The sequence below is a fragment of the Fonsecaea nubica genome (genome assembly GCF_001646965.1).
Source record: "Fonsecaea nubica strain CBS 269.64 chromosome Unknown Scaff33, whole genome shotgun sequence".
Classification (NCBI taxonomy): domain Eukaryota; kingdom Fungi; phylum Ascomycota; class Eurotiomycetes; order Chaetothyriales; family Herpotrichiellaceae; genus Fonsecaea; species Fonsecaea nubica.
In genome coordinates, this window is record NW_019173706.1 from 67216 (window position 1) to 93864 (window position 26649).

The 26649-nt window shown below is 53.1% G+C and overlaps 11 protein-coding genes across 11 annotated transcripts; 7 read left to right on the plus strand and 4 right to left on the minus strand.

Moving 5' to 3' along the window:
* Positions 1-399: 399 nt before the first annotated feature.
* On the plus strand, positions 400-2688 carry AYO20_05563 (hypothetical protein; the record flags this gene model as incomplete). The annotated part of the gene is made up of 1 exon (XM_022643857.1): positions 400-2688. The coding sequence occupies one exon, from the start codon at positions 400-402 to the stop codon at positions 2686-2688; it is 2289 nt and encodes a 762-aa protein (XP_022500098.1).
* A 1514-nt stretch (positions 2689-4202) lies between these two features.
* On the plus strand, positions 4203-5132 carry AYO20_05564 (hypothetical protein; the record flags this gene model as incomplete). Its single annotated transcript, XM_022643858.1, has 1 exon — positions 4203-5132. One exon carries the CDS (start codon positions 4203-4205, stop codon positions 5130-5132), a length of 930 nt encoding a protein of 309 aa, XP_022500099.1.
* Positions 5133-6458: 1326 nt separating this feature from the next.
* AYO20_05565 (hypothetical protein) lies at positions 6459-8530 on the plus strand (the record flags this gene model as incomplete). Its single annotated transcript, XM_022643859.1, has 2 exons — positions 6459-6857; positions 6929-8530. 2 exons carry the CDS (start codon positions 6459-6461, stop codon positions 8528-8530), a joined length of 2001 nt encoding a protein of 666 aa, XP_022500100.1.
* Positions 8531-8827: 297 nt separating this feature from the next.
* Positions 8828-11626, plus strand: AYO20_05566 (hypothetical protein; the record flags this gene model as incomplete). The annotated part of the gene is made up of 1 exon (XM_022643860.1): positions 8828-11626. The coding sequence occupies one exon, from the start codon at positions 8828-8830 to the stop codon at positions 11624-11626; it is 2799 nt and encodes a 932-aa protein (XP_022500101.1).
* A 1456-nt stretch (positions 11627-13082) lies between these two features.
* On the plus strand, positions 13083-13958 carry AYO20_05567 (hypothetical protein; the record flags this gene model as incomplete). Its single annotated transcript, XM_022643861.1, has 1 exon — positions 13083-13958. One exon carries the CDS (start codon positions 13083-13085, stop codon positions 13956-13958), a length of 876 nt encoding a protein of 291 aa, XP_022500102.1.
* A 307-nt stretch (positions 13959-14265) lies between these two features.
* AYO20_05568 (hypothetical protein) lies at positions 14266-15696 on the minus strand (the record flags this gene model as incomplete). The annotated part of the gene is made up of 1 exon (XM_022643862.1): positions 14266-15696. One exon carries the CDS (start codon positions 15694-15696, stop codon positions 14266-14268), a length of 1431 nt encoding a protein of 476 aa, XP_022500103.1.
* Positions 15697-16095: 399 nt separating this feature from the next.
* On the minus strand, positions 16096-18093 carry AYO20_05569 (hypothetical protein; the record flags this gene model as incomplete). The annotated part of the gene is made up of 3 exons (XM_022643863.1): positions 16096-17052; positions 17117-17552; positions 17654-18093. The coding sequence occupies 3 exons, from the start codon at positions 18091-18093 to the stop codon at positions 16096-16098; spliced, it is 1833 nt and encodes a 610-aa protein (XP_022500104.1).
* A 1049-nt stretch (positions 18094-19142) lies between these two features.
* On the plus strand, positions 19143-19727 carry AYO20_05570 (hypothetical protein; the record flags this gene model as incomplete). The annotated part of the gene is made up of 1 exon (XM_022643864.1): positions 19143-19727. One exon carries the CDS (start codon positions 19143-19145, stop codon positions 19725-19727), a length of 585 nt encoding a protein of 194 aa, XP_022500105.1.
* A 261-nt stretch (positions 19728-19988) lies between these two features.
* Positions 19989-20877, minus strand: AYO20_05571 (hypothetical protein; the record flags this gene model as incomplete). Its single annotated transcript, XM_022643865.1, has 2 exons — positions 19989-20809; positions 20856-20877. 2 exons carry the CDS (start codon positions 20875-20877, stop codon positions 19989-19991), a joined length of 843 nt encoding a protein of 280 aa, XP_022500106.1.
* Positions 20878-22391: 1514 nt separating this feature from the next.
* Positions 22392-23260, plus strand: AYO20_05572 (hypothetical protein; the record flags this gene model as incomplete). The annotated part of the gene is made up of 2 exons (XM_022643866.1): positions 22392-22739; positions 22853-23260. 2 exons carry the CDS (start codon positions 22392-22394, stop codon positions 23258-23260), a joined length of 756 nt encoding a protein of 251 aa, XP_022500107.1.
* Positions 23261-23961: 701 nt separating this feature from the next.
* Positions 23962-26220, minus strand: AYO20_05573 (hypothetical protein; the record flags this gene model as incomplete). The annotated part of the gene is made up of 3 exons (XM_022643867.1): positions 23962-25268; positions 25327-25596; positions 25656-26220. The coding sequence occupies 3 exons, from the start codon at positions 26218-26220 to the stop codon at positions 23962-23964; spliced, it is 2142 nt and encodes a 713-aa protein (XP_022500108.1).
* Between the last annotated feature and the right edge of the window lie 429 nt (positions 26221-26649).

Here is a 26649-nt window from a genome sequence, read left to right on the forward strand (position 1 = left end):
AAAGGAGGTATCAGGTTCTGTGCTACACCTGCCATTCGAGACAGTGGTATTTTTTGTTCTTGTTGGCTGTATTGACTATGTGACTACTACCTACATCAATGTCATCGGTGTCCAATGGCTGTCTCATTAAATAGTATGGTGGACGTATATTTTGTGTCAGACTGCACTGCCTAGCGCAGTTCGCATTTGAAATAGGCGTGACTTGAAGGGAGCTGTCATTGTCAGACGATATGATATGACTTATCGTTGAAAACTTGATCTAATCAAGATTAGATCTTCCCCAAAAAAAAGTCCGCAGACGAAAACCCCATGGGTTTGGGCGAGATTTTACCAGGTTTCATTCACTTCCCAATTGACTACCTACAGGCCGCAAGAAAGAGGGAATCAGGCAGGGAGAACATGGGCAAGCGAAAACTCGGTGCGCTCGAAAAGGTCGACGCAGACCTCGCAAACCTGCAGAACAAGATCAAACGGGACCCGAAATCCTACCACACCGACTTCCTGCACCAGTACATCCAGTATGAGAACCAGCGACAGATCTTCATGCAGGCGCCAACGTCGGCCACGGCCAGCAGCGGCGGCGTCATCTCATTCCGCGACCTGATCGAGTTCGTGGCGCACGTGGCCGATTGCTACAAGGAAGAGACGAGAGATTTTCCCAAACAATTGATCGAGATGCTGTCGACGCAGCATGCGACGCTGGAGCCCGAACTGCGGGAGAAGATTGTGGGCAGCCTGGTGCTGCTACGTAAGAAGGAGATTATCGACTCACACACCCTACTGCAGTGTTTCTTCCCAGTCCTCACTACCACGCCCAGCAAGTCGCTGCGGGCGCTGCTGTTCACGAAGATTCTGAGCGACCTGCGCTCGGCTAACTCTAAGACGACGAATCACAAACTCAACCGCAGCGTGCAGACGACGCTACATAACCTGGTCACGGACGACCGGTCGTCGCCCAAGGCCCTCTGGGCCGTCAAGATCACGCGAGAGATGTGGAAGCGCCAGATCTGGACGGACGCAAAAGCCGTCGAGATCATGAAAGAGGCGGCGCTCGCCGACAACGAGAAATGCGTCGTGGGGGGCCTACGCTTCTTTCTAGGCGGTGACAAGGAGCGAGAAGAGTTGGAAGACGAGAGCTCTGACGAGGAAACGGTCGACATTAGTAAGCTACGGCATCAGATCGGCGTCAATAAGAAGAGCAAGAAGACGGAGAGAAAACTAGAAAAGGCCGCCGCTACCGTCCGCCGCAAGGAGAAGAAGAAAGGCCAGCCTCATCCCTTGAACTTCTCAGCGCTGCATCTCTTACACGATCCGCAAGGGTTTGCTGAGAGCTTGTTCTCAAAGCATCTACAGAGCGCAAAGTCAAAGCTGAACCTCGAACAAAAGCTGCTGGCGTTACAGCTAGTGTCGCGACTAATCGGACTGCACAAGTTGACCGTTATTAGCTTCTACTCCTACTTTCTCAAATATTTGACTCCTGGACAGCCCTCGGTCACATCGTTTTTGGCATCGCTAGCGCAGTCCACGCATAATCTTGTGCCGCCGGATATTGTGGAGCCCTTAATACAGAAGATCGCTAACGAATTTGTATCTGAGGCCGCTGCTGGAGAGGTAGCCGCGGCAGGATTGAACGCCATTCGCGAGATTTGTGTGCGGCAACCATTAGCTATGAATGATACCCTGCTACAAGATCTGGTCATGTATCGGAAAAGCAAGGATAAAGGGGTGATGATGGCAGCGAAAGGTCTTTTGAGCCTCTACAGACAAGTAGGCGCCGAAATGCTTCGAAAAAGAGACCGTGGGCGAGACGCAACCCTAGGCTTGAAGTCTGGGGAACAGAAACAGCCGAGATTTGGTGAAGAGGCTGTTGGTGAGATTGAAGGGTTGGAGCTCCTGGAAAAGTGGAAGGAGCAGGAGAGGCAGAGAAGGAGACTGGAAAAGGGTCTTCCCGCAGCCGCTGGCTCTGACGACGAGGAAGAAGAACAAGAAAGCGACGAGGAAGACTGGAATGCTTGGAACATCGAAGAAGACGCAGACAGCGATGATTCAGGAGGGTGGATCAACGTCGAGAGTGACGACGAGATCAACATCAGTGATAGCGAGGACGAGCAACCCTCAGCGAAGAAAGTACGGTTTGCTCCGCCAGCGTCTGCCAGCGACGACAAAGAGAACGAAGGCGACGAAGCTGCTGACCTAACGACAGCACAGCAGAAGTCGAAACTGGCCACGACTCGAATATTGACGCCCGCAGATCTGGCCAAGTTGCAAGAACTTCGAACGACTGCCTCAGTCTCGTCGCTCATGAAGCACAAATCACATCACGCATCAACCACATCGTTACAGACTAATTCGCAACGACACATGGACGACCCTCTCACGGCCGCCGAGATCGAAGGTCTGGCTTCGCTCTCTCGCGGCAAAGCGACTCGAGCACAGAAGCTGGCCTTACTGCAGGAACATAAAGATGACCGCGAGGCACACAAATCTAAAGCCGCCCGCAAGAAGGAACGTAAAGAGTCTGAGGGCAAGAGCACAACAAACAAGGAGAAGGCTCGTAAAAAGAATTTCTTGATGACATTGGGAAAGGCGAAGTCCAAGGGGAAGAGGAGTTTAGTCGAGCACCGGAAGATCTTGAGAGCGCATGCTGAACGAGGGAAGAAGGGAGGGAGACGAGGCAATAGAGGATAGACACAACAAATGTCTGGCCTTGCAAATAATGAAGCCATCGAATCCTTCGTTCTGCATACCAAGAACCTCGTACAGCGCCCATTGTCAGCAAGGAAAAGGCCAGGCAGGTAAACGTGCCAGGCATATACATTGTGCTGGGAATATGGAGCACGAGTAATCTCATCCCAACCCTTTTTTCTCTCTCCTCCTCTTCCTCGTTGGATGGCTCAGCCCACTTTTTTCCATGAGAGCAAACTGTCAAACGTCGAAATTGTCCAGCCACGATGATGTGCCATCCAATGAAAAAGTGGTCGCGTAAAGTGCTTGAGTGGGCAGTGGGAAGTTTCGCGTCTGGTGGCGTCAGTTTCGTGTCAGCAACTTCGGGCGCAGGGATTTTCAGGCAGGGGACAACAACAACCAATCAACCGTCGGCCAACTGTCAACCATGCCAAAAACCATGCCAAAACCAGGGGAACACGAGTTCGGTCATGGAGGGGACAAGGGCAGAAAGAGTTGACTGCCCTGGTGTGCAACATCCAATGGCTGCTGCGCAAAATGCCCAGCCCTGCCCAGCCCCGGACTTTTGCTCTGGCGAGTCCGCACGCTAGGCCTGAAACTCGGTGGTTAGCGGCGGGAGCGCAGCCACTATTAATATCGCCATGCATGACAATTTTAGGGGGCAATCAAGCCCCCCAGCCTCCCAGCCTCCTTCAGCCGCCTCTCTCGCTGGAGGGGAAGGGGGCAGGCCTGACTGTTTAGGCCACAATTTCACCAGGGAAAAGGCAAAAAGAAAGAGGCTTGAGTGGGCAAAACGGGGAGACCCATGCGAACATTCTAACATTCTAACAGGGACCCCTGGTGGCCCTGGTCAGTGCTGGTTGCCTCGCACTGAGTTTCTCGCCTCCTCATAGGATACTGTAGGTTACCTACGCCCTCTCGCTCTCCTCCTCTCGCTTGAGTGCTTGACGATCCAGTCGCTCCGGAAACATCGATAAGCCGCCGATAAAATCCATCCCCTCTTACAGTAGTGGCAGTCGTACAAAGATCCAATTGCTGCACGGCACTGTTGCCGGACTCCAGAGTTGGTTGCGCATTCGCCCTCATTTTAGTTTTTAACTTTGACACCTGCATCTCCCTCATCTCCTTCTTCAATCAAGCTCTTTGCTCCTTTTCCTTTACTTTCTCAACTCTCACTGTCTCTCTCAACCATCTCTCACTCTCATTCTTCACACTTATTCTTGACCTTCAATCTTGCCCACCAGCATCAGCTGCCTTGATTCACATCGTTAATACCTAGTCCACCCCCCTCATCCCTTCGACGCCTTGCTATTCACTTAGTAGGGAGGGACCCTTTCGTCGAGCAATCCACACTCTCCATTCGCTTTCAATCTCACCGTTGACCAAGATCGACACACCACTTTATACCTGCACCTGTACCTGCACCCGTTAGCCTTGAGCTCACTTGTCAGCTCAGCTCCCCCTTCCACAGTCGTTTCTCGTTGGTGTCCTCATCACCACATCCCCATAACCACAAAATGGGTCTGCCGCAAGACTTTTCCATCCCGGTGCCTTCCATTGAGTCGGACTCACCCCTCTCTAAGCGTCGTCGCTTCATCCCCAACTCGCTGCCACCGATCATCCCTGTTACGGACAACTCGGATATTGAGCAACACACCTTTGACTCTCCATTGCTCTTGCAGCTTTGCGAACAAGCCCCTGATCAGGAGGAAATCGAGGCAGGTCTTCTCCAGGTCGGTATGCGCGTCAGGAAGGCCGTTGCTGAAGGATACAAGACCCAAAAGAAATTCACCCCTCGGCCCTTCTTCAACATGCACCGGCTTTCCCCCGAGACCCAAGCTGCCCTGTCCGCTGGCAACGCCGATACCACCAACGAGATCTCCCCTTATGCGGCGGGACAGGTCCAACCAATCAGCACGGCCACTTTTTGTGGCATCAGCCTGGCTTACCTCTCCCACTGCAGCGAGGACTGGTCGGAACCCTCGATTGCCCAACAGAGTCTCTGGTCTTATTCCACCAGCCACAAGCGTTCCTACGAGGCCGATTCCGACAGCGACGAGAGTCAAGACTGGCAACCCCAAACCCCGAGCTTGATGGGCGATGCGGGCATGCACATGCCGGTTGATTACTTTGCCATTGATGTTGACAACATGACCGATGTCAACCACGTGACGGAGATTGGTGACCGTGCCAGGCAACATTTCAATGGTCGCCGTATGGCTCTGCCAAAGAGTCGCAGCCGATTCTTCCAGCAACCCGAGACACCAATGCCGCCTTCCGCGGCTGCCAATCCATTCGCCAACATGATGGGTCAACTCCCCGAAACCAAATCCGCCCATCCTCATGGTCACAAGAGAATGGTGAGCTGTGGTATGGAGGCTGCCATGGATTTTGGTGAGGCTTCCTTCCTGCAACGACGAGAGGATGTTGAAATGGACTGCTCTTGAAACGCCCAAGAAAAGAGATTGCCTTTTTTTAAACCAGCATTTGATGATTGTGTTATTTTATGTTTTGCATTGTTTTATGAACTTTTGTCCTTTTTAAAAAACGAGCAGAGATGCGTCGACGGAAATGCATTCGGACGGCCGCAACTTGATATGGCCAGGACATGCGAATCGGACGAGCATGAGGAGGACAAGGCTTGAATGATGGTTGGGGACCGTCTTAACCATCCTGGCCAACGTTGTAACATATTGCGAACTGTTATCAATATTTGGGTGGGGATATGGGAATGAAAACACTGTATATACGGACAGGTATGGGGCTCATAACTCAACGTGGGTCGAGCCATTTAAGAGATAGAGGGGAGTGCGAAGGAGGGCCATGACCTCTTATCGCTGGGAGAGTGCTGGATTTTGCAGGAGTCGGCGCACACTGCAACAAGAAGTCTTGCATGCCTCGTGCCATACATGATGACACGATGGAAAATCGATTTAGCTAGATAATCAAGAATAAAAACATGATCGGAACTGACAGCAGAGTTGTTTCTTGTCTTCACCGCAGTTTAGAATCATCGCAGGTGTTGGCACGTGATGATGGGAAAAAGTGGAAAAGGTGGGAAAAACCCACAGGCGACGAACTGGCGGATCTCTTGGATTTACTTGGCTTTTGATGGTTTCTCATCACATCATCACATATAAATTCGCTCGTAGACTTGAGTGGGAAGTCTCGTCTTCAAATGTGGCGGCGAGGTCGACTCGCTCAGACGATCAGAGGACGCACTATGGGCTCAGAAACTTGGGAAAGAGGTCGGAATCCGTCCCACTCGTCTGCTCATCACGTTGCTTCGCTGGAATGACAGCCTTGGAGGTCAGGTGAGTGACAACAACAGGCAACAACACCAGTGGCGTTTCCAGGAATCGAAAGATGCAGGCATACCTTGGTCGAGAGACATGGTCGCTCGCAGGCACCCTGGCAGTGTGAATCACCATGGTGAGACAGGGGCTGGCCAGACGCCTTCAGACTGACCCTTTTCTATTGGCTGTATGCGGCAAACACTCTCGCCAAACAGGCCGTGAGCGATAAAGATAACAGGACTCCTGAATTCACGACTGAGTCGAGGTAGCACGAAAGGGAGCCAATTTCAAAGTCGTCGCCTTTCGCTTATCACCTATTTATCACGATGAGGTCGAACCTTTGTCGTCGTCGGTTTTTTTCTTTTAAGGTGTGTGTTTTCATGGGTTCGCTCAGGCTGCGCTCTCTTGATTTCCTAGCCGGCCATCAAACCATCCGGTCCAGACTGGGCTATTCTGCGTTGGCGAGATAGTCCTACGATGTCTACGATCACCCTGCCCGACTTCTCGCTTATTCTTCGAATGAGGGGGTCGCCCGCTCTTGACCCGGTGTACAAGTACACACCCTTACCCGTCGAAGGCTGGACGAGGATCTTGGTACTGCGCCCTGGATTCGCCGGTGATGATCTCTCGTGCAGTCTTCAAGTCTGGAAAATCGAGGACGCTGCCAGGGTAGGGTTCGACGCTCTATCTTACGTCTGGGGAGATGACAAGGGACCTCAAGGGGGACAAAAAATCCAATGCGACGGTGCTACTCTCCATATTCGGGATAATCTGGCCTGTGCACTGAATCATCTTCGTCATGATCGGAATGCAAGGTTCCTTTGGGTAGATGCCATGTGTATCAATCAGGAAGATCGAAAGGAGAGGTCAGAGCAGGTAAGTCAACTCGGTCGGAGTGATTGAGGTTTTACTGTCCTGGCCGCTTTCCTCCTGACACCAAGCGGTAGGTTCAACAAATGGGTCAAATCTACGCGAGCGCATCGAGAGTTCTCGTCTGGATAGGCCCCGACGTCAATCAAGAAGCAAGGGAGTGCTTTTCTCTGATACAAGCCACTGCTACCCTTCTCTCCAACATGGTTTCTGAACATGGCGACGTCAATTTGTTCCCACCTATTACCCGCGAGAGCCAAAAGATCTGCTCAGACACTCCCAAGTGGGATATGGTCCGACGGTTGATGGACTCGGAGTGGTTCTCCCGGGTTTGGGTGCTCCAGGAAGTCGGCTTGGCTCGATCCGCTGTTCTGCTCTGTGGCAACGCATCTATGAATTGGGCTTACCTGGTGGAATTGATGCTTATCGTCGCCTCGCGTGTCGATGTCGGCTCGTTGATGGGAAATGTCAAATCGGGCATGTTCTGGGACTTGTTTGATGACCTCTGGCGGACATATGGAAACGAGCTGTCCTGGAGAAAAGAATTGCCGATGTGCAAATCCTTGAGTTGCAACGAGGCTCACGTGAGCTTCATCAACATTCTGAACGACGGACGGCCCTACATGGCTACCGATCAACGGGATCGTGTATATGCCTTCCTCAGTCATCCTAGTACAGCATGCGGTGCTGCAAAAGAGAAAAGACTAGTGGTCGCCAACTACAATTTGTCCGTTGACGAAGTCTACTTTCACACCGCGGAGGCAATTCTTCACAACGACCCATATCCATGGACGGTTCTCACTTGTATTGATCATACTGCAGATTCTGCCTCACTCGGTGGTCTGCGCTCGTCCTGGGTTCCGCGCTGGGATGAGGGGTGGCGGGTGTATTGGCTGGGCTATCCGGAGATGTGGTATCGAGCTGGTGGATCCAAGTCGGCGCCGTTTCAATTCGTCGTTTCCCAGTCCGACTCGTCCCTACGTGTGACAGGCGTGATCTTGGATTCTATCAAGTGGACATCGAGGGTATTCGACTCGCAGGAACTTCTACTGGAGAACCAGAAGGACAATAAGCTCCTGCAGAAGCTGTGGCAGGACTTGGAGTCTGACAGAGGTGACAGCGTTTACGGTAGCAGTCATTACGAGCGAGAATACGCCTACAGCCTCGCCATCGCGGCTGGGCGGGCAGCCGACGAAGGCCCAGCTGAAGACAATCCCAGTCATCACCGTGCCATTTATCGGGCGTACAAGGAAATGGTGCTCGGTAAGGGCGGTAGTGACCCCGAGATATTACCATTGTCATCGACAGATGAAGAGGTTACGGTCCAAAGCGGGCAGGAGTCTCCAAAATCCCTCGAACTCGAAGCTATGACCTACATCAGCAGCAACCAGCGCAGAGCCTTACACAACCGGCGATTTTTCCGAACCTCAAAGGGATACTATGGAGTCGGACATCTGACTGTCAAGATAGGCGATGAATGCTGCGTATTCAAGGGCGCAAATGTGCCATTTGTTGTTCGGAGAATGTCAGCCGACAGTGGCCCGCGGGGCCCTACCTCGAGTCGACACTTGGTCGTGGGTGAATCTTATATCCAAGGAATAATGAAGGGGGAAATTTTTGAGATGATAGATGGCGGCAGGCGTGATGATCTTGTTGAACAGACAATTATCCTTGTGTAAACTAGAGAGAAAGGATGGTCACGCTGACAAGGCTGCGACATGCTCAAGGCTACCAGTTGCGGGGCCAGCAGCGAACATTTTGACTAAGCATTTCACGTGCCGATAGCCAAGATTGGCTTCTCCGTTTTGGGATGTAAACAAAAGAATCCCAGGACATGGGGCTTCTCGTAATCTACCTGCAGCGCATCTTCACACAGCTCAGGCAATAACCCTTGCGGTGGTACTACGCTACGTCGAATTGAAACCATGAAAGCTTTATGACAGTGATTCATTCCCTGAGACGGCTTTCTTAAAACCATGGACGCCGCTATCCTTGTCGATGACAATAATATGGAAAACCACAACCCTCACATCAGTCCCAACCCGCTCAAATGCCCGCCCGCTGCACCGCTGCACCAGCTCTCGCCAGAGCGGATCAATCAGCAACGCATCCCGCAGTCGCCCTCCCTACACAGCTACCTGGTCGAACATGACCGACCCGGAACGCGTGACTCCTTTACGTCGGACGTGCAGTCGAAAGTCGCCTTTCTGAACAGTCTGGCCGCAACCACCAGTCTCCAATCGTCGCCCACTCGACCCAGAAGACTCGGGGCTAGCCTGCAGGATAGCTGTAACGCCACCACCACACCTAATCAGAATCTGAGTACCAGCAATTCTCTCCAGCAGGCGGTCATGGGATACGAGGAGGCACAGGCGAGCCTGGCCACTTTGAACGCCGAGCTCGAGCGGGCCAGGGAGGAACTGGCGTCCAAGAAGAAACGGGAGAGAATGCTCTCGCAACGTGTCGAGGATCTGTTGGAAGAGGTGCAAGCGGAGAAGGAGAAACGGGGTCGGGACCAAGAGTCGTACACGAAGGAGATCAAGAGATGTCGCAAGGAGACATACCGTGCTGAGCTGGCCGTCGTGGAGGCGAGACAGGATCTGCAGGAAGTAAGGGCAGAACTGAAGAGATGCCAGGCTGAGATACAGCACGAGAAGGCGGAGAAGGAGAAGAGCCGTCAAGAAAGTTTTGAGAGGGCGTACGCGTTGGCGGGCATGGTGGGTGAGATGGATCAACTGAAAGACCGGCTAAAAGCCGTGGAAAAGGAGAGGGATGCAGCACTCTTGGAGGCAAAAACAAATGCCGTTGAAAAGAAACTAACTGTAGAGAAATGCGTCCAAACTGAAGCGCTTGACGTCCCTAACGAAGATTCGAGGAATCGAGATCACGAAGACCTTGATCAGAGGAATGTCGTTCGACAAGGCGAGAACATTCAGTCTACAAAGCATTCGGATAACGAGAACCACAGACAGCCCGCCTCTCAGCCGAGAATGGTGCCAGCGTCCGTGTCGACAAGTCACATTATCTCTGAAGCGCCTGTTCGACTGCTTCCACAGAAACTGCCAGATTTCGCCTCTGCCATATCCCGCCTAGATTTTTACGACAAGCAGTTGGGAGGAGAGAAGATCACTCCCGAGGAAGAAGTCGAGTTTCTGAAGCAAGAGCTTGCTTGGGCACGGAAAAAACATGAGGAAGATTCGGAGTTGATCCATTTCATGCATATGCAATGCCAGTTCAAAGCTTGTCCATGTCGACTGGCTGAATCGAACGGCGATCGCTTTGTTCATGATCAAGTTTATGATGCAAAGATGCAGCACCATCGCGCATCGAAGAAGAGGAAGATTTCAGATTATCCCGAGGAGAACAGGCCAGCTCTAGAGGAAAGCTACGAGAGATGTTCGCAGCAGCCACCCGCAAGCAAAGACATGCCTCCTCAGGAGAAACCGGAAGCTGGGACCACCTCGACAGAAGACAGTGAGCCAGCTTCACTCCCACCTGACCCCACGCCAGGATTAATGGGTTGGGCATCAGAGGAACCCATGGTCCTCGAACAAGCCATCGAAGTTCCTCTTCCGGAACCAGATCCCATGGAATTGGACTCGAGTAACAACACACTAGAGGCGACGGCGCAATTGGAGGATATCACACAAGTTTTGGTTGAGCCAGCAACAGGCTCGCAAGCGTTCCTGTTCTCTACGTCTGTTACAAGCAATGCTGGCGTTGCGACAACGGCTCCAGCACTTCGCTACGCTGAGAGTACATCGGCAATTCTTGACCAAGATCTCTTCGATCTCTCGCCGCCAAAACAAGCACCTCCGCGGCGACCTTCGACCGCGCTGGGTATCTTGACTGTCGACTCGCCTGTCCGACTCGTGCCAGACTCACCACGGTCGGTCAGGTCCTTTCAGCGTGAAACCGTGCGATCTGCCGCAAAGGGACGAAAGCACGCCGCTACACCATCAGTCACCACAACAACCACGACGAAAATTGCACTTAAAGATTCACCATCCCAGGCTAGTCTGCACAGGCGAGCACAGTCGAAACCCAATCTCCGAAGCCACTCACCTCTGGTGACCTCGGTCATGTCTCACTACGATGACGATACCGACGTGCGGTTGATGTACGAAAAGGACTCGTCAGCGTCGCCTGCAGCGAGCACTATATTTCCTGTGACACCTGTGCACAAACATTCGAGGTCAATGCATAATCTGGCTCAGCATGCACAGATGCAGGCTCAACAGGCTGTTATCCAGAGCCAAGCTCCGGCGCAAGACGCAGGGTCTGAGAGAAGTCTGCAGTCAATTTCTGCCACCACCACCACAACGACTACGACGCGAGTACCACTTCGAGAAGCCGTGGATGCCGATGATGGGATGAGTCCGGAGCACCACATGAGTCGAAATGGATACGATCACGCTCACACCGAGGTCTTGAATATCAGAATAGACCCCCATACAAGTAGAGAAGGTGTCCCGCAGGTCCAGTCCAGGGTGAACTCACTCGCGAGTTCGACCATGCTCTCTAATGTGCCGGGCACTCCGATCTCACGGGAGGCAGCCCTCGCACAGATTCGGGCACGGAGAGATCGAGCCAGGAGCGTCAATCTCAAGCGCACTGTCGAAGGCCACGGCAAGGGAGTTAACGGCACACGAAGCCCGACGAAGGGTCGGCCAGGGGTGTTGAATGGAAGTGGTGGATTGTTCCAAGTAGTCGGAAAGGAGAATGCGCGACGGGAGATCAGTCAAGCGAGTGCACCTGGACGGCTTGCTTTTTGAGCCCAGGACAAAGTGAGGTCTCTGGTCACATTGTGAGGCTATCTCAGGCTGTCTCGGCCAGTGTGTAAACAAGCAGGACATACAGACAGGAAGACAGACTTTATTAATCAATGTCTTTTTTGCGGCATTCTTGGATTCATTACCTTGTTTTTCTCGATATCGTCCTTCTTGTGTAAGGATTACAATTGACAGTGTGTGTTCTATATTGTATGGATTCGTCCCCAGTCTCCCTCTTCTCTCTCTCCCTTTCTCGCGGACCCCTCCATACACAGGAGACAACGAAACCAATCATATCAGCCCGTTTCCCTTTTCCAGCAACCAGAGCCTCGCGTCTCTACATCTCTTTATGTCATTAGCCGAAACAGACCTCGTCGTTCCCTATTTCCTCATCTAGTCCGAGCAACCACCACCAACCGCCTAGCCGGACATCTCCATTTCCGTCTCCCTCTCGCTCTCCTTCCTTTTTCGCTATTTTGGCTGTTTTGTTTGCTCGCGTTTCACTCTTCTCGTTGCTAATTATTCATTAGCCACTTTCGCTCTGCTTCGTTAAACACTGACTATTGACCATTAGATTCTATTCAACTAGATCTACGATGTTTTCTTAGAAGGACAACCTACCGATCCCTCATCAATTACGTATTTTCCTCAGCTCTATCATCTTTGTTTCTTTTTCTGGATTAGAAAACCCCCCCTCCCCCCCTCCAGAGATCCTCCACATCACTTTGCGTGAAGATATCCATTCCATTTGGCAACTGCTACAAGAGTCCTACAGAGGTACCACAAAAAAGGTACTACACTACAGTGGTGAATAACGTTACACTAGACAATACACCACGAGACATCTTATATACTGTATTGAAGTCACATTAAATTTCTGTTCCCGCGACAGATCGAATGAAAAAAGAAGTGGCGGCGGACACCAAAGCGATCAATCAGCAACCGTCAATCACTAACTCGGATATTGATCCGCTCGACGAAACTACCAACAACGTTGTCGATCTTGACGAAGTCACGCGGAGTATATGTGACCTCTGAAGAACCACGGGGGTCGGGTTATTACAGCACTCTTCGTCGATATACCAGCAACGAGTCTCGGGACTGCTTTTCGGTCAAGCTAGCTGTTGAGAGATTGTGAGTGAACGGGCCTAGAATATCCAAGCGGAAAACAGCGACGACGCCGGTGTCGGGTTGAGACGGGCAATAAGATTGAAAACTCCCCTGGTCAAGAAAGGAGGTGTGAAGGGAGGATATCGACACGCCTCATTCATTGTCTATCCTTCCAATTATCGATCGATATATCTGGGTCACCCTCACACATATCACGGGGACGAGAAAAAAGGCAATAAAACGTTACTACCTATCCAGGGTACTATTATTCTAGGCATACACCTGACGAACCCAACTCAACCCACTCCAACCTGATCAAAGAACAGACCAACCCCCCACCCCGACAACAATGTCTCCGTTACAGTCTCAAGATCAATCGCAATCGCAATGCTCGACCTCGTCAAAAACCGGCACTCTCTACTTCGCCTACGGCTCCAACCTCTCGGCATACCAGATGTCTCTTCGACTCCAGCACTCGCCCGCGTCGAGCGAACCAGTCGCAATCGCCCGGCTGGACTCGTATGCCTGGATAATCTGCGAACGCGGGTATGCCAATGTGGTCGCACTGCCCAGATCCAACGCGGCGTCGGCGTCGTCGTCGTCGTCGGACGACGATGAGAATACAGTCTGGGGCGTCCTGTATAATATGGACCCGGCGGACGAGGCCCGGTTGGACATGTACGAGGGCCACAATCATGCGAGAAACCCGCACCCAACAATTAACCCGGACCCGGAGACGCAGATGGTCAAGCGGTACTTGCAGGACGGGTGGGACTATAACAAGCATTACCTCCCCATGACGGTGACGAAGTGGCTGAAAGATCCGGCCGAGCTGGGCATCGACGTGCCACCATCATCTTCTCCACCACCTACCAACATGACAAACGGCGTCACGAAATCGCACAACGAAACGACCGTCCGCGCGCTCGTCTACGTTGACGAATTCCGCACGACGCCCGGAAAAATCGTCCAGGAATACATCGGCCGGATGAACAGAGCCATCGACGAGTCTGTCCAGCTGGGCATCCCGCAGCGCTGGGTCGACACGGTCATGAGGAAGTTCATCCCCCCGGGGATTTATGTCGATGAGGAAGGCTACGTCGGCACGGATGAGGGGTATGTCGAGGCCGAGGCGACAGAGGCGGAGGATCATGTCAAGGAGAATGAGCTCAAGAATAGAGACAAGGATTGGGACAGGGAATTGGATACCCAGGGGGAGGTGTGATATGATATGATATACTATGACTGCAGAAGACGTCAAATTTGAGCGAGCATTAAATCAGGTAGATCACGTACATCAATTGGGGCGAGAGAGAGAGAGAGAGAGAGAGAGAGAAGCGCATTTGACATGTGAGTGAATGACTGAACAAATGAATGAAAGATCCAGCCTGAGATCGGTTTCTGGCAATGAAACATTTGCCTCTCTGTATGATACGATATGACATGGGCTCTACGGGATCAACACTCCCCGTCATCTCTCAACATTCCCCAACCACGTCTTTTATGCGGGATTTTTGTTTTGAAGAGAAGACTCATCCCACATACACGGCACATCGCATAAACCCTTCGTCCCCCTTCAACCTCGCCAGATCATCCTCCCTCAGACACAACGCGACTGCGACCTCCCCGTCCGGCGCCTTGGGCATCAGATAGAACAGGCTCTCGACGGGCACGAACCGCGGCCTGCGCACGGCCTCGGGCCTGCCCAACCCCAGTTTATAGTCCAGGTCGTAGCAATCGTATTTGGCCCAGGAACTCAGCATGATGTCCGCGACCGGGTCCAGCCGCGCGGTGATGTTGAGGCTGGTGTCCCCTGGTGCGCGGTGCAGGCGCGTGGCTAGTACGCGCGTCGTATGCGCCAGGTTCGACGTCGTGGGGTCGACGGCTTCGCGGAGTTTCGAGGCGATGTGGCCCAGGTGTGTGTCGAGGAGTTCCTCCAGAGGAAATGTCGTGTAGGTCATGTTCTGAATCAGGCCTGGGTACGTGGCGGGAATGCCTAGGTATCGGCGCGGATCGATCGCTCGGGCGAAGGTCACCTCCCGCAGAGGGTCTAGGCGAGGACGACGGGCCCGGGACACACCCAGCCAGATGAAGGCGGATAGGACGTCGTCGGTCGAGACGAAGCTTGAACTGTTAGTGAGAGATTGCAGTGCGACCGATTTCAGGCTGGCGAGCGACGAGGCAGAGAATACAAAGTAGGACCAGCTGCATTTTGGAGGTGGAGGTGGAGGAGGTCGAGATTCAGCCTGAGCCTGAGCCAGAGGTTGTGGTGCAGGTATATCGACCACGGCATCAGACGCAGCCTGATCTGCAGAATGCTTCCCCGTCTGATTCTGATCCGGCCCTGGCGGAATATCAATCTCATCCAGGAGCGGGATGAGATTGCGTAGGTTCCCCGTGGCGATTTCCTCGGCGGTGAACACCTCCCCATCGTGACACGCCTTCGAGAGGAGGCGCATGATCTCAACCATGCCCGTCATGTCCATCGTGTTATGCTGTGTCACAAAGGTGAGCAACAAGCCGCCCGAGATGAAATTGGTCTGCACCGCGAAAACCGGCGCGGGTCCGTCGGTGCCCGCAGCGAGGGTGTCGATCGGTGCGACGACGGACTCGTCCAGGAGGGTGAATGGGAAGTTGGCCTGCCGCAGGGTATCCATCGTCAATGTCGGATGGCCTTCTCGCAGGTCCTTGACGACCAGACGAGGAGTCTTCTCAAAGGGTCGAATCTTGTAGAGTGTTGGAGTGTCATCACCTACAGCGGTGGTGCTCTGGCGAACAACCTGGCCGGCCACCCATGGAAAGCTAGCAGTCAGTCTCTCAAGTCCCTTGGTCAACGTGGCGACAATGTCTGCCTGTGAAGGTCCTTCGTCGCTCATCTGAAAGCACAGACATAGCTGTGTGTATAGCTTGTACAGGCTTTGTTGTTGCCCGAAGATGTCGAGATCGCTTTCGAAGTCATCCATGATTTACCACTTCGTTGACCACGAGACTTGTGGTTCTCGCACTTACTTGCAAACATTGCAACAGAGCAGACGGGGACGGGGACGAAGATTGTATTTGTACTCGATGTCAAAGTGGCCTTGAACATGCGTGTGCAACAACACTTGGGCGATCCTGCGCCTTTCAAAGTTCGGGCCATTCCAGCCGCGGAAAGTGGAAGTTTTTCTGGCCGATCGGACGGACAAAGTCTGTAATTGAGTCACTTGTACAAGAATCAATTCTCAACGAGTTATATTCCAGAGACGCCTTTTGTTTAGCCACTGTCATCGACACCCTATGTTACATGTGTCCATTTGTTATGCTCACGCCGTATACACTGTTCATACATTGGTCGTCCTGTATCGTTGCACCCCCCTTAACACTCAAAGCGATATTTCCGCATACCTATCTGGATGCGCAATCAGGGGCACGATCCCGCCCTTTCTCAGTGGTACATTGATTCCACACCGTGCCAGAACGTTTGTCACGGCACACACTTTGACCGAAGACAGCGTGATACCGTGCTGATTGGGTTGCCTGTCCGTCAGGAGGATCAGTACGTTGATTAGCTCTTGTATCTCATTCATGTCCAGAATCACTCGCCGCCGCCCGGGAGTAAGCCGACGTTCCTTTGCGAACATGCCCATTTCCTCGTCCAGCCATTCGGCGATTTTGGATCGGAGATGGGTCATTTCTCCAACGGATTGCCATACTTTGACATCTTTGCGGAGATGGGGTGCCGAGATAGATGCGTGCGTGAACTTTTGCTCGGATGTGCGATATCGTTCGTCAAAGAGGCGCGAAAAGATGGTGAGGTGGACGTCGCCCTCCACCTCGACACCTTGCGAGGGGCGTGGCGAAGAGGGATCAGGCTCAGTCGTGTCGTCGATGCATTCTGATATGGTCGCTGCGATCACGGCCATTCCCCAGACAAAGTTATACGCCAAAGAGCCAGGGGATAGCTCGCGCAACCGCCCGTCAATGCGCCAGGTCCAAGACATGCCCGAGGAGGGATTCAATGGGCCACTGTCCTTCAGCTGCAGCCACTCTGCCGCCTCGACTGCATACATCCTGTTTGGCGCGCCGTCGGATACCAGCTCGTCGTATCTCTCCGACTGCAGGGGCCAGATGGTGTGGATGTCTGTCCGCACCAGATCCCCGCGTACAAGACTGAGGTAGTAGTAGGCGTAGTAAAGCATCCGCGCCGTATCGCAGGACTGTGTGGTCCCTGTGCCAGGAGGAAAAGCAGGAGCGGGAAATGGTACGGCGTTCCAAAGCTGGCAGGTGTTGAGTGGCGCAAGGAGAGACTTGACTCTGCCTTGTAGACTTGCAAGGAGGACCTGTATCTCACGGTCAGTTTGGAGAGTGGTAATATGACGCATCCCCGGCAGAAGTCAAACTCACCTGCAAACTTCGATATATTGTTTCTAGCGACACCAAAGCCGAAGAAATGAGGTTACTCTTCTCCTTCAGCGCCTTTCGCTTCTTGGGGCTGTGAGAGGCGATGTAGGCCAGCACCGTCTCCTTGAACTCTTCATCCTTTTTGCGGATATCGATTTTGAGCTGCTCTAAGGCCCCTTTGACCTCGAAGATCTGCCGGAAGATGATCCTTTGCTCCTCTTGGCTGTTGCTTCCCGCGGCCTGCACGGCGCCTACCATGGCCATGCTGGTCTTGGCCTGCTCCTCTGCTATGGCTTTTCTGGTGTCGGCGGTTTGTGACTGGAGTGCCCGTTGCAGGATGTGCCGGTCGTTGATCATGGCGTCGACAATGATTTTGGTGTTGTCGCGCTGGAGGTCAGAGAGGCATAGCTGCTGGAGGGCGAGAAGGTCAACTCGTTCTCTGTACAAACCGGTCGAGAAAAGAGTCAGATACATGTCTACCATAAGAAAGGGGAACCGAGATCCGCAGCGGTGTCAGTGTCGGAACAGCTCTGGACCTACCTAAGGTCTGCAATCAGCCGGAGGTTGATCTCGTCTCGATACGTGTTCAGCCGCTTCTCAATGGCATATATCTTCTCTTTGCTCCATACACTTCGGAGGGCCTTTCTCGTGCTCTTCCATTTGCTGCTCTTCCCTTCCACCGTCACCTTGGATAGTGCCTCGAGAAGCTCCTGTGCGACGTCCCTGCAGCCCTGGCAGATGGTTTCAAGGGCTGGATCGTGTGATGCCCGTGGCTGCTCGTTCTCGTCCGGAGGTTTATTCTGCTGAAGTTTGCCCGTCAGTTCCCTGAGGTCCTTTGTCGTCGCCTCAATGTCCACGGTCTCGTTGTCTGCCCCGAATTGATGGACTTCTCGCGCCTTGGAGACCACGTTGATGCTGTGGTTGATCAGGTCAAAGACGTTCACCACCAGACTCACAGCACTGAGGGGGTCGAGCACCATGGTGCTCAACGCAAAACGCAGGATGTACAGCAACCAAGAGCATGATGGGCGGACAAGCCCTAATTAGAGACAGAGAGCTGCTCTTCGATTTGGGGCCCCTGTGGCGTCCGTATGCGCCCGCGGCAAGTGGCTTGCTTGTTACATGGCAGGGCAAGCCAGGTCATTGGTGCCATTGGCGTGTCCTGGTGGCCAGAACCCCAGAGGTACCATCTTCATACGATTCAGGGGTCAGGCTGAGATTCAACGAAACACATGGTCTAGAGGGGTTTTGACGTTGCCCCTGCTTGTTGGTTGCTGAAAAGCGACACATTCGACCAGTTCCACGCGAACGGCTTTGGCCAGACCTGGCTGGCAGCCTTGGCAGGGAACAGCTGCCATGACGTGCAGGAAAAAGAAATTATGTGGTATAACAAATCAGGACATTGTCTTCTTATCCTCACAGACCGTTCCAAGTACTGCATATTTGTCTACCACCGAGCGATGACTTTGGATCGGACCACCGAAATCAAACCCTGGGGGACAGCTACTGGGACGGATAGGCTCGGGCGGCTGGGCCTAGTAATGCGCAACCCAAAAGCCTTAGGGTCCAAGCAATTAATCTGCGGGAGGAAGGAATTCCGTCTATTGCCAGCCTTGCCAGCAGCTGGGGAAACCTGAAGTCTTTTGCTCAACCGAGGGATATACATACTGAGAAAGGTTTCGGGGAGTCCAAGAAAGTATATGTTAGGTAACGTAGCTGGTGGAGCTAGCTCGTTGATGATATCACATCATATACCAATCTCTACCGTCGTTTGCATTAAATAAAAATATAAAATGTGTATGGTTGTTTGAAAATTGTCAAAAGGTGACGCGGGCGATTCCTTGACTGCCGACGTGTCCATCAGCCCACCATCATATTTTGCGAGTATACAGTACATTCTCCAGGCGTCATCACAAAGCACCGCGCGTCGAAAACTCGGCGACAATACCATCGTTGTCGTCGTCTTCTACCAGCAGTTATCATGACCGGAGACCAACCACCACCACCAACAACCTCCTCAAAGTCCAGCATGCCTCCCCTACAACTGCCACCCAATCTGAAATTCGGCCCCTTTTCAGTAGCTGCACAGGTCTTCCACCTTTCGCCTTCTCGCCTGTCTTACGGCCTGGTCAACCTCAAACCCCTGCTGCCGGGCCACATCTTGATCTGCCCGGTACGCTGTGTCCCCCGGCTCACGCAGCTCACGGCGCCCGAAACCGCCGATCTGTTCAACACGGTCCGGCTGGTCACGTTGACCCTTCAACGGGTGTACCACGCCACCTCTTTCAACGTCGCGGTCCAGGACGGCGTCGATGCAGGCCAGTCCGTGCCGCATGTCCACGTCCATGTGATTCCGCGCCAGAGAGGAGATTACGACCACAAGGGTGGTGGCGACAGGGTTTACGACGATATGGACGGAGAGGAAGGGGACCTGGGCAAAGCTTTCCTCGAGATGCAGAGGTTTAGAGACGAAAGGGTCAAGTCCGGAAGGGAGGCGTTGGGTGGGCCAGACAGTACGAGGGAACCCAGAAGTGAGGAGGAGATGAGGAGGGAGGCCGAGTGGCTGAGGGAGGAGATCTGGAAGGATCGTGCTCAAGCACAAGATGGGGAATGATGGCCATGGCCACGGCCACTTGGGGTTTCTGCCGCCATCGATTCTTGTATCAACAATCCAACTGCTTGTGTATAGAGATAGAAACGCTGTGCCAGAGACGGGAGGCCAGCGTCGACACCAACCGCGGCAAAAGAGTAAAGGTCCAAACACGCCATCTATTGTTTTCTGGGTATCTCTGGTCTTCAATCTTCATGGCTCTCGACGCGCTGTCGAGCAGATCGCACTCTGTTGCAACATACATCGCTTCTCTCATTCTCATCGTCATTTCACATGTCCATTCATCTCGCTCACTCCGTTGCCGAACACCTTGCCATCGCCATTGCTGTAGTATTCGGCCTGTTGCTCCTTGATTGTCGCCGCCTGTGTGGGCTCTCGAGGTGCCATATCTTTGCTCTTCCACAACTCGGCTCTTTCATCCAAGATCTCCTGTGCCCATGCTTTCATCTCTTCCAGACTGATCCTCCTGGCCACCCAGCTGAACTCACTCAGGTCAATGGTGCAATTGTTGGCCCGCTCGTACTCTACCATCTGCAGTATTAGCTCCAACTTGTCCACATCATGAACAAATTTCGACTCCAGAGTCTCGCTGTCTTCGTATTCTTGCCAGATTGAGCGGAGATCCTTTCCTGGAATGCCGCCGTGGACCTTCCCAAGTAATGACTGAGCTACCCAATCCATCGTCTCGGCCTCCCTTCGGCTCTTTTCCACTTTCGGCACACCATCAACGGGCGTCAAGTCTCCAACGAGCCCTTCAGCCATGTCGTGAACCAACGCCATCTTGGTACACCTCGGGATGTCCAATCGTGAGCTCAGTTCTGGTGGGGCGAGCATGGTGATCATGGACATGCGATACATGTGGTCTGCTATTGACTCTCCGGTGGAGATACCAAACCTCCGCCATCCTTCTCGCTTCTCAATCTTTAGACGCTCAAGGTAGTGGAAGAATGGGACGGGAGAAGAGGAGCCTTCGGGCGGTGGATTCGGGAGATCGTTCAAGACAGCGCGCACGGACCAAGGGTTCGGTTTGGGTAGCAGAGATGTGTGAGAATTTCGGAGGGTGAATGAAGGTTGAGTTGGTGGTACTAGCGGGCATCAGCGTTGAACACAGCAATCAGGCGGGGCTCTTACATTCAGGTCTGTCTGAGGCCATTTTGCTGCAGTGTAGAGAAATGTGGTTGGGTGATGAGCAAGGCAGGAGATGCGACGACGAAAAGATGAAGAAAATGAGAGTAAAATCTAGAGATACCACCCAGTTTATGTTGCTGCGCCTCTAGTGCTTGAATGTATAAAGCAAACTTGCGCGATACAGGCAGTGCTTCAGTATAGTGACATGTTTGTTGGGCAAACACCGAATGAGGCTGATTTGTTTACCAAGCGACGCTCCCCGCCAAACAAAGGGGGTTTGGCTGCCCGTCCCGCCTCGCCCGCCTCGGCCGCAAGTGCCAAGCCAGATGAACAAGCACACAAGGCAGTTGACGAACTCACCTCAAGAGGCAGGTCTGCCGAGGGGAACTGCCTTGCCGGTGGTGCCGATAAGGCTGGCGTTATTTTTCTTGACCAAAACTTCAATTGCTTGGTCCAACGTCTCTTTCGACCCCCCAGCAGAACACAATGAGCGTTATCGAGACACAACCGCAGAGGCATTGCTACAAAGGCCACCAGTGAGCTTTGAAGGCACTAGTTTCCACGGTCAAAAAGTTCGACATGAGGGGTCACAGCACTGCGCGAGGAAATCTTCCCTGATTGCCGACCCGATCAATGCTGGTCCACTAACCCATGGGAAGCTTGAATAATGCCAAGTTGGAGAGCATGCATCTTGTTCTATATATAATCTTATCATGCACACTGAAAACCATGCAGAACACCTCCTTGGTTTTGTGCATGAGCGCATGTTCGGTCCTATACCAGGTACATATTATTTCTGAAACCCCTAATTCGTCGTCTCTTCTCTCAACCTCTCTTGACCGTGGATTTGATGCAAGTGGCAGAAAACCCGGGTCATATTCGTGCTCGGTTTGATGACGCCTTCTGTGTTTGTCTAGAAGGTGGGTGGTCCTTCGGCGAAAGGCCGAGGAGAATGCTCGGAGGCTGGCACGGCTAGGTCAGCGCTACAACTGAGGATACCTTATCTCATTTTCTAGGCTGGAAACTGTCCAATCTAATCAGATGCTATTCCATCATCTAATCTGATAAGTCCCCGACGACTCCATTGAGCTCCGCTCCCAGCTGCTCCTGCTCGAACAGTGGCATGCCTCGATGCAAACCTGCTATCCCACTTCCGATACCGCTTGCGGCGTGTGACCAATTGCTTGAGGGCTGAAGAAGGAGGAGGATTTTTGCTACTCGAAAGGGTCTCTCTGATTGACTGAGGAACATCGTCTATGCTTGCTTGGGAAATATTACCAATGCCCACTCGGGCAGCCAGACCCATGGGTTCTGAAAAATATACTCCTGCGCTGCCGTGGAACTCTACAACGGGTGGAATCTGCTTGACTCCATCATGGGTGTTGCAATTTTCTTCTGGACTTGAGTCTGGGAGCACAAAAGGAACAGCATCGTCCTTCTGATCCTTGTTTTCTTTCTGGCCAACCTCTCCCAAAATTTCACATTTCTGGACGTTCCCGTTGGCATTTCGAGTTGGAGAACTTCGTCCTATCCCACACCATGCAGTGGCACCAGAGGTCATTCTCTCTGCTTCTCGTTCTATTGGCTGGGGCTTGTCATGTCTTTGCAGCGTCAGGTTCTGAGATAGCTGCCCTGCAGGAAGGCTCCCTCCTGCCACGGGCTGCAGCACCGGCAACAAAACATCGCTCTGACAAGGTCCACGGCATCGTTATGGGAGTGACGGTCATCATTCTTTTCCCTTTCGCCTCGATCTCCTGGAGGCTGCTCGACCGTCTTGTTGGTGGGAGAACGCTCTTCAAAATCCACGTATGCTCCCAGCTCCTGGCTCTGGCGATGCTCATCGTCGGCTTCGGAACCGGCGTCTGGGTCTGTATTCTCCACAACGAGGTGCGTATGGGAAGCCGTGATTGGTGGGGATTCTACCCTGCGGCACCATCCTTCCAATATCTTCCCACGTCGTCCTATTTCTTGTCATGAAAGTAACCGACACGCGGCTACAGGTCTACAACGATGAATGGGGCCATGTCATCCTCGGCACCATCCTCACGGCCCTCTTCCTCCTCCAGCCTCTCATCGGGCAGTGGCATCACTACCTGTACAAATCGCCCAGTCGGAAGGTCAGGCCTGGGATACGTCGCGTCCACATCTGGCTGGGACGACTGTTGATGGCTGCGGCCATCATCAACGGCGCGACAGGCATCGTGCTGGGCAACAACAGCCCCGGTGGCGAAAAAGGCTACAGCGCCGCGGCCGGAATCGTCGGCGTGGCGTACATCGTGATCCTGGTGCTGTGGTACTGGAACAGAAGCAAGCAGAATCGTGAAGACGATGCTCAAGACATGGCGAGGGCGGGAGGTGCGGATGTCGAAAGAAAATCCGTCCCCGACGTCGCAGTCGACAGGATGTAGAACAGCTATAGTCGAAGCCGGCGTACGACACGAGTCTTCTCGGGCCGACGAGCAGAACGGGCTTGCGGACCATCTACGTCGGCACCGAGTCGGTGTGGTTCCTAACACAGAGGAGAATTATCAGTCACCTGTGCTGCCAGATCTGGGCTGTATTGCGAGAAAGTCAGTCAGTCATATCACCCATGAATGAGCCAGACACACGATACATAGATAGAAGGACATGAGAAGGGGGATAAAGATTGGTTGGAATGTGGAGAGGAACATTTACTCACAGGAAACCTTTAGAAGAACTGGTACATAAAATGTCGAAGATATATACATAGCTCTCGGACACTTGTACTCTACGTACTCTACGTATTCTGTGTACTTTATGTCTAGGTTTCGGTTTGTTACGTGGTAGATTGGTAATTGATGGCGTAGGATTGGTGACTGATTGAATCAAAGCCCAGCCCTGCTAGTCCAGCTAGATGGACGAGCATTTATCTAGTCAATTACGCCAAATCGTGCATACATGTTATATGGCCGGACTTGCAACTTGTAAGATGTGCCGCTCCATTATACAGACAGCTCTTGATGTACCTTTATCTATGCATACACGACACGGAAGCGTCCCCAAGGTCCGACAGTGTGAAGAAAGGTACAAGATACAAGATCGACGACGTATACGACATCTCATACGTCTCCCCCTCGAGGATAGGGAATTAGACGATGCGCATTGCAACCATCGTATCGGGCGCAACTCCGAGGGCCTTGTCCGATGCCGTTTCAGGCAAAAACGCCTCGCCTACCAGCACATACTCATCCTGTGGCTGCTCAGACATGTCTCCGTGCCTGCTGGGCACGGCGGGAGCCTTTCGCAGGACGTAGGGGAACGTGGCGCCTCTGAAGACGGCGATCGCGTCGCCCGGTTCGGCGTCTCCGGGCAGTAGGACGAGGGTTTTGTGTTTCGCGCAGATGCCCAGTCGTCGACCGACGCCGTATTTCTTCAGTGCGGCGCGGATGGGCCGCAGCGGATGCAGACTCTTCTCGGACGACGCAGGGAGGAGGTAGCTCTGGGCCAGTTTCAGATTCAGGCCGAGGTATTGCATTTGCAATCCCTCTTCGCGCTCGGAGAGGAGAGTGGCGCCACCGGGAGCGGTGTTGTCATTGTCCTGCGAGTACCGCAGATACCCGCTAGCCGTTCGGTCTGTAGAGAGGAAGTTGACCCAGAATGTGTCTTTTTGCCCTCGGAAGCCGTGTCTGATCCCATATTGACTTCCACCGACGTCAATCTGTCCGGCGGCTTCTGCCTCCTCGGCATAATGTTGCCACGCGCGGTATACTTGGTCAATCTCCCCCGTTGTGGCGCCGCGTGGGACGACGGTGTCGCACAGTGCGGTCACAGAGTCGAAGATAAACCCCTTCACCAGCATTGTGTCTTGGTCGAATGCGACGCTCTGCTCCCCCATGGAGATGTAGTGGCTCGCGTCGTCTGCCTGCAAGGGGCGATACTTCCAGTCATCAATCAGGTTCGGCACCCACGACGGCAGATCGTGGCGACGTTCATGGTTCTGGCACGCGCCCAAGAGGCGCAACCCCTTTTTCTGAGGCAGGATTGAACGGGCAGCTTCCTTAAGCACTTCGGTAAGAGGAAGTCGATAGTCTGCTCGGAGCAGGTATATCTCCGGGTCTGCAAGGCCCAGCATTGAATAGACCTTGTCTCTCAGGTCCGTGGCCTTGCAGTGGCGCGAGTGAAGGAGTAGGTCGTGGAGGGGCAAAAACATATGGCCTGCGTACGAGGCTTTCCTCAAGGCGCGGAGACTTTGTGCTTGGTGGTAGAAACTGAAAGCAGCTTTGTTATCCGCTGTCTCGTTGTCCTCGATACTGGAATGTTGACTGGGTATTTGGTGGCCGAGGCTGTCAACGTACTCGATCGCCATGACAGCTTGCGATACCACATCGAAGCTGACACTGTGGTCACCCCAGCTGACCTGTGTGCGAGATCCAAGGGACACTTCCTGACGGATCCCTACGACGAACCATCAGTTCTGAATACCATCGCAATTTTGCAAACGGGAGGGACTTACAACTTCGTTCCCACCAAGGTTGATCCAGCATCAAGCGAAGAGCCTGCCAGTGTTTGCGCACATCCTCCTCTGAGAGCGCTGGGTATTCGACTTCCTTCTCCCCCGGACCCCGGGTGGGAGGTTGACCAATCTTGCCTACGACATCTACGGCGAGGGCGGACCCCTCGATGGCATCGCCCAGCCAGACATGTACGGACTGCGCACCCCTATAGATGCGGCGCATCAACGCAACTTGATTGCCTCGTTCTTCAATATCCTCTTGATTAATGCCTCGAACAAGTCAGCGGGTGCACACGAGCATCATGTGAAAGCAAAGCGACATGGCTTACAGATCTGGTCGATCCACCAGAATGTGCTTGGAGAGGGTGTCCTCGCTGTGGCTGCTTCTTTTGTGGCTCTCTTCCTCATTTGGCGCAGCGCACTCTCCAGATTTCGTGTGATGGGAAAGAGGTGACCGTTGACGACAACACGTCCGTCCATCTTTGGCTCCCCCCAGCAGTATGACAATGCGTTGTACCGCTTTGATCGCGCCGCTTGACTGTCCTCGAGACTCAGAGGCACCAGAGAACAGCGGATTTCTTCCGAGTCATCGTCCGCGTTGTGTACAGCGAGCAGACGGATCTCGGCCTTTTCGAGGCTGAGCGCTTCGTACACATACGGCGAGTCAGAGATATGAGTTTTTGACGAGCCGTTAGGCTGGGGAGTAGAGGAAACAGGACTGGCATCTCCAGTCAATGGATTCAGACCGCCGGGTGGTGGGATGTTCAAGTGCTTCAGTATAGTATTGACTGCGAGGTTGAGCTGGTCTAGCTGTTGTTCGATGTCCTGTAGACGGTCCCAGATGGGCGCCACCATTGGGTGCTTTTCGAAGTTGGCCCCGAAACTGTGTGCCATGATGGAGCTAACAGTTAAAAGGCTGTTGATTCCGGGTAGAAAATTACGATATGATGTTCGGGAATTTCGTGGTCAACGAGAGTTGCGAGACCTGGCCAAAGCAGTGCGTGAAAGGGGAGGGGGGATGGGAGAACGAGAAGGACAAGGGCAGTTATATCGTTGCAGTGTCGAATCTATTTCTACCTCTTGAAACGAAAGCCTCGTATTCGTATCAGTCCTGAAGCTCCTAGCAAGCCAATGGTTCGTATTTTCGTCTCCCTGGGCAAGCCAGAATGTGAGAAAGCGTAGGGGATGGCCAGGTATATACGAGGTACTAGGGATCGTGGCCTCTTTAGAGCAGGAAAAAGGGGTTCTGGGCAAGGCTCGCCTAAACACGGGGTCGACTGGACAGGCGAGGCTGCCCTAAGGCCATGCCCAGGCCACAGCTGC